This window comes from Bos javanicus, chromosome 2 (assembly GCF_032452875.1).
Source record: "Bos javanicus breed banteng chromosome 2, ARS-OSU_banteng_1.0, whole genome shotgun sequence".
Taxonomy (NCBI): domain Eukaryota; kingdom Metazoa; phylum Chordata; class Mammalia; order Artiodactyla; family Bovidae; genus Bos; species Bos javanicus.
The window spans coordinates 97,732,436-97,745,929 of record NC_083869.1 but is presented as its reverse complement, the minus strand read 5'-3'; the positions used below and the strand labels follow the sequence as shown (position 1 = coordinate 97,745,929).

The following is a 13,494-nucleotide window of genomic DNA, read 5'->3' as shown; positions in this document are numbered from 1 at the left end:
CAACAACTCCTGGAGTTTACCAAAACTCATGTCCATTGAGTCGGTGATGCCATCCAACCATCTCATCCTCTGTCATCCCCTTCTCTTCCAGCCATGAATCAAGGCTGGAAGTATTGATGGCTGATAACTCAGGTGAGTTCCTCTTCAGGTATTGCCCTTAGCTAAAGAGATGGGCCTTGACCCACATTATGCTCTCCTCCTGGAAGCAATCCACCTCCAATGATTGGTCAAGGGTATAAAGAGGGCTAGGAGGGAGGTCATGGAATAAGGTGGGCTCCCTTACTTTACCCAGGGATTACTTTGAAGAACCATCCCAACTCTGGTGCTCCCTGTGTGAGGGACTGAAGTCTCTGTTACAACTACATTGCAATTCAGCTTCTCTCTTGGCTCCATCCTGCTTCTTTTACATTTCACAGACGTCAATTCTGAGTGGACACCCCATCAAACCTCCTGCACACATCTCTTTGTCCGAGTCTGCTTCTTGGGAACTCTGCAGCTCAGATGCTTACAAATGGAAGACTCAAACATACATATATATATATATACACACACACATACATAGAACATACATACATTTATTTATTTATATGTACATATATTCACCAGTGGCTTCCCTGGTGGTTCAGAGGGTAAAGAAACTGCCTGTCAATGCAGGAGACCCAGGTTCAATCCCTGGGTCAGGAAGATCCCCAAGAAAAGGGAATGGCAACCCACTCCAGTGTTCTTGCCTGGAGAATCCCATGGACAGAGGAGCCTGGCAGGCTATAGTCCATGGGGTCACAAAAAGTCCAACATGACTGAGCATGACTGGTGTAGGAATTGGTGAATTCCTTCACCAATTCATAAATCTTTTAAGTTTAAATTAAAATCTTAGCTCCATAACCTTGGGCAAGCTACTTAACACCCTACGCCTCACAGAAGGGGGAATCATAAAATATCCGTCTCACAGAGTTTGTGAGGCAAAACAAGTAAGGTGCATAATAATAGCAAAACCAGTGTTAATGATTATTTCTAGGTGTGCTGTGCTTAGTCAGTTGTGTCCAACTCTTTGCAACTCCATGGACTATAGCCCACCAGGCTTCTCTGTCCAAGGGATTCTCCAGGCAAGAATACTGGAGTAGGTTGCCATGCCCTCCCTCCAGGGAATCTTCCCAACCCAGGGATCGAACCTGAGTCTTTCACATTGAGGTGGATTCTTTACAAGCTGAGCTACTAGGGAAGCCCATTTCTAGGTGTGGGGCACTGCTACCCTTTGGGGCAACTTTGTGCAAGTTAGAAAAGGCACTATTCTGGGAGGATGAATTAGAAAAAGTGAGTAGTAGGCACCTTCTACTAAAAGGTGCCTCTTAGTAGAAGCAGCCTTGACTGTCCCTGATTTCAGTCCTGCCTGGCCTCTTTAGCAGAGAGCTCTTGTAGAGTACACAGCCTGTGTGGCCAGAGGCAGTTGTGCCTCAGAAAAGGTCACCCTGGGGAAGAGCTGATTTGGAAGATTGATTTATGAACATTCAAAAACTATTAAATGTTCCTTAAAAAAATTCCTAGCTCCCAAAGCTTTTTGTAAATATCTATTTGTATTTCTTTGGATCTTCAGATGTCCTTGGGATTTCAGCTCCTTCAGAAGGAGACATTCAGAAAGATGTAGCATGTTATAGGCAGAAATCAGGACACATATTAAATAACATTTCAAGTTCTAAGTACTCGTTTGCAGCAAATATAGAAATAGAAATTAGATCTTCTTTTCTGAATTAATCAATTCCCCCATGCTTCTGGTATTACTAGGTTGCAAAATTAGATAAACTCCCAGTTCCACTGAAAATAACAGATGGGTTGGAGGCAGAGCAGACCTGTGTGAATCACAAGTACAATGCACTTGACCTACGTTCTGGTACAGTTTTATAAATTCTCTGCATTACAAAGGATATTATTTTGCAGAACTAAGTACAGAACATTTGCATCTTTTGTAGTTGTTTTGGAGAACACATAATCTGACTTTGTAAAACCCCATCCTAATCAAAAGTAACTAGTCAAGGTAACATTTATATTATCAAGTTTCTAGTGTTCATAATATCTATATATTACATATAATATCTAGATTACATACAATAGATTTATATTTATATAATATAATAGATTAATAATATCTAGATTATATATAATATCTAGATAGGCAAGACATTTGTAGCTCTCTAATAAAAAATTAGATGTGAATACTAGTTAGGTGTAATTTTAGAACTAAAACAAAACCCAAACAGAAACAAAATACTATATCTCAAATCCTCAATAAACATAACAAGGGATCAAACCTATATCTCATGTCTCCTTCACTGGCAGGCCTGTTCTTCACCACTAGCACCACCTGGGAAGCCCCAAACATAGCAAAGCCTCATCAATTTAGCATATATCTAAGTTTTACTGACAGATCAGATCAGATCAGATCAGTCGCTCAGTTGTGTCCGACTCTTTGCGACCCCATGAATCGCAGCATGCCAGGCCTCCCTGTCCAACACCAACTCCCGGAGTTCACTCAGACTCATGTCCATGGAGTCAGTGATGCCATCCAGCCATCTCATCCTCTGTCGTCCCCTTCTCCTCTTGCCCCCAATCCCTCCCAGCATCAGAGTCTTTTCCAATGAGTCAACTCTTTGCATGAGGTGGCCAAAGTACTGGAGTTTCACCTTTAGCATCATTCCTTCCAAAGAAATCCTTATCAAAATTTGACAACTTTTATTTTTCCTATTTTCCCTTGAATTTTGCAACAAAATGACATAGTTCTATCTATCGTCTCTTTGAGTTGCCACCTAGATTGACAGGTAAAACAATTTTAAATTAAGAATCTTACTGTTTGCTGTGTTTATAAATGTGGTCCTTATACTTTGTATTTATTTACTAATTCCTGCATAACTTTGGACTGAAAAATCCCTTAGATCTTAGGATCCAAGTTCAAATCCCGTGTGATTAATATCAACATTTTGATAATTTTCATCTACAATGAGATCTGAGGACCCTTGAATTGTCCTCAGTGATGTTTGAGAATGTAAAAGTTGGAAACATCAAATACCAGAAGATTCCATTAGAATTGGAAGATATATAAATATGAGTGAGGCAGTAGAAGAAATCCTAAAGGAAAAGTTAGGTTCGAGAACCTAAGAATACTGGGGCGGGAATTATTGGATGAGAGTCCGCAAATATTGGGAAAAATGAGAATAGACCATGAGGAAAGAAACATGATAAATGCAAATTAAACAGGCATGATGTAGGACTAGAGAGAGAAGAAGGGGGAAAAAAAGAGGAAGGAACACTGCACACCTTCAGCTGTAAAAACCTGATACCCCACAAAAAATCAACAATTTACATTTAAGATAATATGTAGGTAATAGAACTCTGCACCGTGAAATATTACACATGTAAACACTTGGCCTGATGTGTAGATCGTCACCTGTTAGAGATTCAAATCTCTTCTTTGATTTCAATTACTTAGTATTTTCCAACTAAGATCTCAAATTGAAATAGCATAAATTATATCAATATAGCTGCAGTAATTCTTCTTTAAAATTCAAATTAGAAAACTAATTACTGATGTTAAGCACTGAAATCATAAATCAGGTGTTGTCAAGTCAAAGGAAGTTAAATTCAGAAACAATAACTAATGAGAATGATAAAGACCCCTGGGTGTGACACACCGAGCTGTAAGAGGACAAAGACTAGTCTTCTAAACTCATACCAGCAAATCAACGTACTAAATAAAAATTCCCCCTTTTCTTCTCTTTAACTGTGACTGAAGCAGGCTACCTAAAAATGCGTTCCTTAAATCAAGAGAAAGAACTTAATGTTTTTCAGAAAAATTATTCTGCTTATTAGAGGCTTTCAGATGGATCAGCAGTAAAGAATCTGCCTGCAATGCTGGAGATACAGGAGATGTGCATTCAATTCCTGGATCTGGGAGATCCCCAGGAGGAGGGCATGGCACCCCACACCAGTATTCTTGTCTGGAGAATCCCATGAACAGAGGAGCCTGGTGGGCTATAGTCCATAAGGTTGCAAAGAGCTGGACATGACGGAAGTGACTGAGCATGCATGCATGCATACTGCTTATTATGGACTAGTGACTAGTGGCTATTGAGCCAACAGATTGCTGGCAAGCAAAAATATGGAAAGAAATCAGAATAACATTTCATGAGTATGCAAAAGCTGGTTCATTCATACCTTGTCTTGGTTCTTATCATTCTTCTCATAGGGGCCACCTCCACCTCCTCCACCTCCTCCTCCATCACCTCCTCCACCTCCTCCATCACCACCTCCTCCTTCATCTCCTCCACCATCTCCAGCTCCACTCACTGTAGGGCCCCCAAATCCACAGGTGGAACTTCCAGACACTCCTTTGAATTGGAAAGTTCCCTCACTTGGTCTTTTTTCTACAGTTCCATTTTCCTTGTTTTCACTCTTCTTTCTGTTCTTCTCTACACAGGGCACCACACCAAGCTGAAGCAAGCATTCCACAATGTTCAGTGCCACATCGCATATGCGAGAACTGATGTCATGGTTAAGGACAAGATAAACGGCCTTCAGAACCACCTGGGGGAAGACAAAAGTAATCAGGGGGTGATTAAGTTACTTGAATTACCTCTTCCTAAATAGATTTGGCTCTTCCATTTATTGCATTTCCTTTGGCTGTTCTATGCACATAAGTATAAATAATTCAGGTAATTTTCAGATGATCTTATTATGCTGCATTGGAACCTTGTATATGTGCTTAATCAACAAATCACCCGAGGAATTAAAAATGTATAAGTGTGTTATCTCATTTAAGGACTCTAAAGTTGCCATAATATGGACAGTTAATGGAGATAACAAAGCATAATGGATTAATGGGAGAGCAATTACTTGCCCAAATGAAAACCTGCTCAACTGATTTCTAAAATCAAAGTGTTTTAATCCTCTGCCAATAATCCTTTCCACTAATAATTGGTGAAGAGCAAAGGTTTCCTTAGACATATAATAGAAGAACATTTGCAATTGCATCATTATTTACATTTAATTTTAAATGCAAAATATTTGCATGTTTAAATTATGTCTTTCTACTGATTTTAATATGTTAAATTATTTGCTGAGCCAGGTTCCCTAATGTGAAATAAAAAAAAATTGTGTGAAATATATTTGTAAAATATAACAACCCTTTCATTTGCTAATAACTATAATCAAGACAGGCATTCTTGAGAATGCAGGTTTAAATGTTTTAATGGACTTCTATTCATTCTCTCTTGCTGTTTGGGTGGTTTATAGTCATGTTGCTTATATAACAAAAGAAAACAAGCAGAATTTTTTACTACTGGTCTAGAAAATGAGGGACTTAGCAAACACAAATACACAGATATTTACTAAGTGTATTCAGGATTCACTAACGTTTTTCAATTATAAAAATATTCTAATATCAGATCGAATCTAAAGTGAAGCTCAAAAAAAAGAAAAGGTACATCTAAGATGGGTGATACACTCGTAAAAGGTTTTTTCTTTTTTAAGTGTAGCTTTTTCATTTAAAGACTCAACATTTCTAAGAACTTATATGTCCATTTTACCCAACACTGTAAAAACTGGACCAAAGATTCAATATCTTTTGCGCTTCAGTAAGAAAAATTCTTGCTCCGTACAGAAAGATCAAGCATGCCATTCTTGTGGACAAAGTTATTGGTCCCATCAATATGTTCTGTGTCTTCCAAGTAGCTGTAGTTTATGCAGGAGTCTGTGAGGCTTCGAGGCAGATTTGCACACGCCAGGGGTTCGTGTGGCATCTCAGGGATGGGCACCTGGTTGCAGAGCTTCCGCATATGCTCGCTGAAAAAGTCTGCATAGCCGACGTTGAACGATGCCAACGTGGTATTGAAGGTTGCAACTGTAATAGTGGAGATCTGAGATCGCACTAGAAAAAGGAAAGCAATGTCTTACTTCTCCCATATGAACCTACAAGATCATGTTAGACACTTAACCTACTATTTAAATCACGACCACAATCACAGCTATAGCATATATTTGATGGAGAGTCTCAGGGCTATTGTCAGCTCCCATGGTGTTAAGTCATGTATAATAATATCTGACAAACAATGAAGGCTATAGAAAATGTGAATTCTTAACTGGCTTTCTTGAGACCCAGGATAGAATTTTTTTGCCTAACTGGTGCTTTTTATGCAGTTAGAAGATAGACCCTATTGGTTAGTTACACAGTGTTGTGCTCAGTCGCTTCAGTTGTGTCTGAATCTTTGCGACCCCATGAACTGGGGCCCACCAGGCTCCTCTGTCCATGGGATTATCCAGGCAAGAATATTGGAGTGGGTTGCCATTTCCTTCTCCAATAGTTAAACTAATTTGGTTGAAATATTTCCCCACAAGTTTGTAGCTGTGAAAATATTTGGTTTTATTTAATATATTGAGGCAACAGAAAGATTCTTTTTTCTCTTCTGCTTAAGAATTATGGAACATAAATTTGTGGTGGTAACTAACAAATGTCATCAAGTACTTGAAGTACAGTCCAGGAAAAAGAGGGACTAAATTTATACTCATAGGTTGAGAAGAGCACAGATTAAGAACCCATCTTGGATTTCATCCAGAGGCACACATTTGCTCCACATAAAGCACAGAATAGCAGCTGTCTGGAAAGGGAATCAGTGACCTTAGAAGGCAGGGACTTTCCTCCCCTGAAGATGGACAAGCCCTTCAGAGGGATGTGACAGATGTCCTAGAAGTCTTTCCTGTAGGTCAATGCTCTTGTGAAAACAAATATAGAATGGGTTGCCCTTGTTTTCCCTCTGAGAGGTATGGTGTTTACAGTGTGCTATCCCATAGCTCTTGCTACTAAGGAAATTTTAAGAACAGCTCACAAATAATCCAGCCATAAAATACACAAATGCAAGTTTTCAAAAAGCACATGGAGCCAGATTACAATGAAGATGGAACATGGAGAAAAAACAGGAAACAGGAAAAGAAACCTGAAGTCCCGCCTGCAGGGGCCGCCTCCGACCCACCTTCCTTGACGATGTTCTCCCCGTGGCTGTTGGAGTGGTCTGGCGGGTCACTCACCAGCGTGTGATGAGAATGGGAGTGCCTGGCGCTCAGGCTCTCCATCTCGGTGGCCGCGTCGGAACTGCCCCGCCGGGTAAATTTCCCTGAGAAGGACGAGAACCACAAGAAGGTTAGAAAATCTGAAAGATGTTCTGCCAAAGGACGGCAGTGACAGTCAGCGGGTATTAGGAACTCTGCAAGGCACAGCTGACTAGCAGGAATTAAATCTCCCTTGGGAACATTCAGGGTTGAGATGATTGATGAAGCTGCCTGTGAGAAGGTCAGCCCCAATCTAAGCCAAATGTCAGAAACCATCTGTTAGGCCCCCGCTAGTTGTCATCTCTTGATTTTAAGCTGGTCTTAATATGACATCCAGAAAAAAAAAAAAAAAAAACCCTCCCTTTTCTCTTCTTTACATCTTCTTTTTTTAATAGCTGAGTGAAAGAAAAGTCTGTCTTTGGATTCACAAAGTTAATGCACAGAGCCCTCTAAGGCCATGTTTCCATGTCTAGAATGATATACTGATGTGAACAGACTTGCAGTTGCCAAGAGGAAGGCAGGGTAGGGGAGGAAAGTAATGGGAGTTTGGGATTAGCAGAGGCAAATTATTATATATAGGATGAATAAACAACAAGGTCATACTGGATAGTACAGGGAACTCTAATCAATATCATGTGAAAAGAATATGAAATATTAAAAGAATATGAAAAAATATATATAAATACATATATATAACTTTTAACATGATATTATATATAAATTGTACTTCAATAAAATTTAAAGAATCATTGTATAGGATGATTAGAAATAGAGCTGTCTAATTATACAGGATTCTTGCATAATTCAATTATTTCCATTTCTTTGTCTATGAAGACACAGCATTATTTGGGTCCTGGGGAGGTTGTATTTGGGCCCAGATTTCTCGACTAAACTGTCGAGAAAGGTACAGATTTCCCTGGGAGCCCTAGATCCAGATTTCTAAACAGGTCAAAGAAGCTCTGCCCTACTTTCGAAGGTCCTTGTAGTCACCTAAAATGGTGGTTTGCCAGCCTCCTTTTTCCATGCCTCGTCTGTCTTCTCCGAGCCCAGAGAAACTTCCAAAGGAGAACGTGCTACGAGTTGGGGACACATCCAGGTGATCCTCGTGCAGCAGGAATGGCACTCCCATTCTCCGAGGCCGCCTCTTCCCCGTGTGGTGGAATGGGATGGAACCTTTCCTCTCTCTGTCTTCTTTGCGGCTCTTGAACTACAGGGGTGAGAGATGAAGGTCAGGCACGGGGCAAAGGCAAGGTTACCATTTGCTTCCCAAAGGGTTGGAGCAAAATTCAGGAAATGTTCCAGGAAAAGGAGACCCAAAAAGTCACCAAATGTCATCCAGAAGAGACAAGAGAAATTTCCACAATGTGCAAAGCAGTGAAAGAAATTAAGAAAAAGATAACATATTTCCTAGGTTTTTCTGCCGGGTTGGGCTTGAGGAATGTTTCTCCAAGTGTGGTCCCTGGACCAGCATCAGTGCCTGGGAAATTGTCAGAAACGCAGAGTCTCAGGTTCAACTCCAGACATACTAGATCAGAAAGCCAAAAGGGGAGGGCCAGCAATGTTTAACAAGTCCTGCAGGTGATCCTGACGCTTGGTAAAACTTGAGAAACCCTGGGTTAGTATATAGGAGCCCTGAGTCATCACGAAGACCAATCAGTCTTTTTCTACTCCACTTTTCAAGACAGATCCATTGTTTCAGCCAAATGACTTCAGATGCACACCTCTGTTCATAGGAGAGGCAAAGAAGATGCAGGATATGCATTGGTACAACCCTATGACCTATCAATCAAAGAAATTCAAGATCTAGTATATCTAAGAGTTTAGAATTGCCTCAAGTTTTTAAAATATATTAATGTCTGGGCCTAATCTTCAGCAATTGTGACTTCATAGATCCAGGGTCAGGCCTGGGCCCTTGATTTATTAAAAGTTCTGCAGAGATTCTCATATGCAATCAGAACTGAAAACCTCTTTTCTCCCCACTGATTAACATTTTTAGAAAAACTACAGCATTTGTCTTTTACTGAATTATCAATGTTGCATAGCAAACTCTGAGCTTATAGATAGGTTGGTAATTCTGTATTCTTCATTGACACAAACTAGTCATTTTGCAAAAGAAAAAAATAAGCCACCACACATACATTATCTTACACATATTATTTTCTATTTGATTAGCTCCATTTGCTTATAAAAAAGAGAGGAGAAGAGTGGATTAATAAGAGCATGAAATACTTAGTTAGAAGACCTAGTTCTGAGGTTGGACTCAACCTTTCTAAAACTATCTAAAGTTTCTAAGGTGCAGTCTTATTTCTATTTTATTGTTGAAAATAACAGTTAACATTTATTGAGTACCTGCTAAGTACTAGGCCCAATAAAGACTCTACACACATAATCTCAATTATCATAAACTTTTGAGGTAAGTATATTATGTACCCATTTATAAATGAAGAAACCAATATCATTTGGCCAGTATCACATGGGTAGAAAATGGTAGGAGTGGAATTTGAACCAATCAACTGACTCCCAAGTCAGTTTATTTACACAAAGACTCAACCTTTAATTTCCCAGTTTTAGTGTTCTAGATTCTTGTGGATGTGCAATAAATGTTTGCTGAATGGAAACCTACACTGTCACTCACAAAGAGAAATGACGGTAGTAAAGTTAGAGGTCAGTTATAAGGATTTACTACGTTATCACAAAGCTTGGTTTTTCTATTGCCTTAAAATTTTTAAGAGATGACTTCAAGAATGAATGTTCTATGATGATCCCATTACTCTAAGAACTGCAATGAGACTCAGGTTCTTAGGTGCAAATTGTGGAGAATAAAAGTCTCATTGGATTAAATAAGAATTATTTATATGATCTCATGCTTGGTAGAATGAGGTGAGCTATACAAATGCACGATACCATCACTGCTACCACAACTATCTCCATGACCACACTACTAGAAGCACTTTACACATATTATCAGGATTGAGCTCTGTAACAACCCCACATAATGTGTAAAATGCGAAGCACTCACGCACAAGGAGGAAATGTGAAAGGTCATGCTGCCCAAGGTCATACCGCAAGTCAGCGCTATAACTGGGAGTGGACCTCTATTCTGAGGTCCCTTCCTCAACCCACCTGACTCAGCTGCACAATCAGAAACATTTCATGCCCTACTGTTTTTTTTGTTGCTGTTTTTTTTTTTTTTTTTAAGTGGTTCTACTCACCTTCTTAAAAATGTTCATGCCAAGATCTGAAGAAAGATCTGGGATGGCAGACCTGCGTAGATTCGTCAATGAAACCTTGGAAAAGGCTTCAGGACTGAGAGATTTCTCCTCTTCATTACATTTCATGGTGAGATCCTTAATAGACAATAAAAATAGATTAATGGTCAAGGACTTAGAGATATATTTCATATTACAATAGAGATATATTTCATATTAATTGTAACTTCTCTTCGGAGATTTCAACAGTGAGACCACAAAGTTCCAGATTTAGAAAAGCCAAGAAAATAAGAAGGGAGTAGGTATTTCTTTTTCTATTTAAAATATGTGTTTTTCCATTTAATGATTCACCAGAGGAGATATTCACTCTGGGCAAAATCATCTATTACTAAAACAGAACATATTTCCTTTTCATTCTGATATCACTCCTGTTTATTTTCAGAATATGCAGACATATTTCAGATATAGCCAATTCACATTTCAATAAACTCAAACAACTGCAACACATTGCAGATCATACTTTACATATTTAACATGTTGAAAAAGAGAACAAGTGTTTAAGCTGCTATTGGTACTTTCATTTATCAAAAAGTGATTTTCATGGGGATGTCATCAGGACATATTCAGTTTATTCCTTCAAACATCTATAATAAACAGCAAGACTATATATCAAAAACCAATATTGTGAAAGGTGACACTGAGGCACAGGAAAATTTTGAGCTATGCAAAGGAGGTTAAATCATATTCAGTAAAACACCAGTGTCACGTGCTTTATAATATTGGTAATTGACAGTTACATACAAAAACTCTTTATTAACTAGCACTTTAATTAGCCGGAAGACCCATATTCCATTATTATGGATCAACAGAAGCTTGCTCTAGATTAGTGTGTGTAAGAGGCATTTAGAAAGCACTTCTTTGGCTGGTAAATTAAATGCAAAATGGAATTTTGCAAAATAGAACAGCCAAATGCTCCAGTAGTAAAAGATGGAAAGGAAAGGATAATAGTATCAGGGGAACCCACCAACCAAACAGTCGGCAATGGTATAAATAAGAGCTGGATGCACAGAAGGAAAAAAGACTCTGTTATGGCAAAGCTGTTTGTTGAAAAAACAATGGACCCGAGATGCTCTTACTTGGGTTTTATGTGTGTTCACTAGTGAGGGAGCTGCTGCCACCATGGAGCTACTCCTTGGTCTGGGCAGGAGAGGAATATCTGGCTCTGGGGGCTTTTCTGGCTTCTCTTCCAACATGTGTCTCAGTCTTTGTAGATAGTACATCAGAGACCACTGAGTGCCTTCTTCAGACCAGTGCGGCTGGAGTAGGCAGCGAAGAACAGCAACATCAAAGTAGGTGGCATAGCGGGACCTTTGGCATGGAGGTATCACGAGAGAGACCCTGTTTCCAATGGCAGAAAGCACATGGTTAATACTAGAAGTCATACATTCCAAGCGGTAAGAATCACCCACCAAACGCTGCCAGCCATAGTAAAAAAAAATCGAGTATAATAAAAAGCATGATACAGGCTTTGTTATGAGATCCTTGGGTCCCTGTGGAAGCCTTATACTGTGCAGGGCTGGATGCATTGCAGGCGACTCGGTCCTCAAGCAAAAACCCAATAAAGAAAATTAATGACACCATCATGTAGCAGACGGCATAAATTATAATGGGTCTTTCAGGATACCAGAATCTTATCACATCAATCAAAAAAGCTAAAAAAGTAAACAACGTGGCAGAAAGGCAAATGACTGAAATCAATCCTATGAAATACAGAGCAAATGAAAGCTCTTCTCTCCTAGAGTACATATTTGGACAAGGAGGTGAACAATCACGCATGTGCAAAAAGCAACAGCCAAGATCAGGATCAATTTTCAACTCTCAGGGACACCAAAAGCCAGAGTCCCTCTGCGCTGCCACTGAGGCTCCTTCAGTAGGATCGCCAGCTAAATTCAGGTCCACCAGCCGAGGACACGGTCACCACAATCTGGGAACCTCCATTGCTAAAGCTGCCATCTGTTGGTCATAATGATTCAGAAGATTGGGCATGAAGGCAGTGTTATAAGGCACATCTTGGCACATCCTCAGGGTCATAGGCTCAAAGAAAACAAACTGCCCATCTATATAGCCCAGAAATATAGTCATGGGCCACAAATAGAAGACGATCCAACTCATAGCCATGCTTTCTCGATTGAATGAGATTCAGATGATCAGGCCTACTCAATATGTATTTTAGATCTTTGTACACCTGCAGGTCTCAGCTTGAAAGTACTTCTTTTATCTTACTATTAAGTTCTTCAAACAGAATTATTCTTTGCACCGTCAGAGGTTTGTTAGCTTGGTCTCACAAAAGGCATTTGTTTTTGGTTTCACAATATGGGAAAATGACATCATCTTGCTTCTTCTTTTCATTTTGTTACATTGGGCACCATTTGGCCAATGTGTCAAGTTGATCAACCACATTCCCAAACAACAGATTTCATCTTAGGAGAAGAGCTATTTCTTCCTTTGACTGAAATATCTCACACCTAGGGGCCGGGCTCCTGGGGGGCTGCGGCGCCGGCCGGGAGCGGCCGCTTGTCTATTCCCATTTCTATCAAGGTATAAGTCAACCTGATGTATAACCTTAGTATAAAAGAAACATCATAATATGAACCTCATCTGTTTCTATAGACCACCACCACCAAACTACTCACTAACTGTGCTGACTACTTGACTCTCCTCCACCTGCTTGAAACTCATGACTTCTTTTTAAACTCCATTCCTCCATAGGCACTGTTTCCTCTGACTGAAATGCTGACTCACTCTCCTGACCAATCCTCAGTTTTGCCTGGATAATTGCTACCTGACCTTCAAAACTCTCTCCCGTGTCTCTACTTCTAGGTAGTATCTAGCAAAAGTAGGATGAGTGAGACCACTTAGGAGGATGGTAGGATGAAACAAGAGACAAGTAAATGACTAAATGAACCAATGAGAAAAGCGGAGCTATAAGCCATGTTTTGCCAAGGTGGGGTAGTGAAGCTACTGGGAAGAAAGCCTTGCTCTTTCATGCCAGTGTGTGGGGCACACCTGGAACGCTGACCATCATCCTTTTAGAGATGAATAAAATTGAAGGTGACAGTAAAAAAAAAAAAAGAAAGAAATGGGAATAATCCTTATGTGTAGTACTTCATAAGGATTTTTTTTAATTTTATTTTAT

The 13,494-nt window shown here is 39.6% G+C and overlaps 1 protein-coding gene across 15 annotated transcripts in view; it reads right to left on the bottom strand.

Annotated features, from left to right (window-relative positions):
• Window positions 1–13,494, bottom strand: part of UNC80 (unc-80 homolog, NALCN channel complex subunit) — a 231,215-nt gene that overhangs the window by 177,507 nt on the left and 40,214 nt on the right. For 9 of the 15 annotated variants that reach the window (XM_061383689.1, XM_061383579.1, XM_061383649.1 and 6 more), the window contains exons 8-13: window positions 11,435–11,696; window positions 10,302–10,436; window positions 8,080–8,296; window positions 6,978–7,154; window positions 5,646–5,914; window positions 4,204–4,572 (exon numbers count right to left, since the gene is read on the bottom strand). In XM_061383689.1, the coding sequence (XP_061239673.1) occupies window positions 4,204–4,572; window positions 5,646–5,914; window positions 6,978–7,154; window positions 8,080–8,296; window positions 10,302–10,436; window positions 11,435–11,696 (1,429 nt within the window). The remainder of the gene's footprint in view (window positions 1–4,203; window positions 4,573–5,645; window positions 5,915–6,977; window positions 7,155–8,079; window positions 8,297–10,301; window positions 10,437–11,434; window positions 11,697–13,494) is intronic. The other 6 variants (XM_061383613.1, XM_061383671.1, XM_061383622.1 and 3 more) reach the window with 1 other exon arrangement.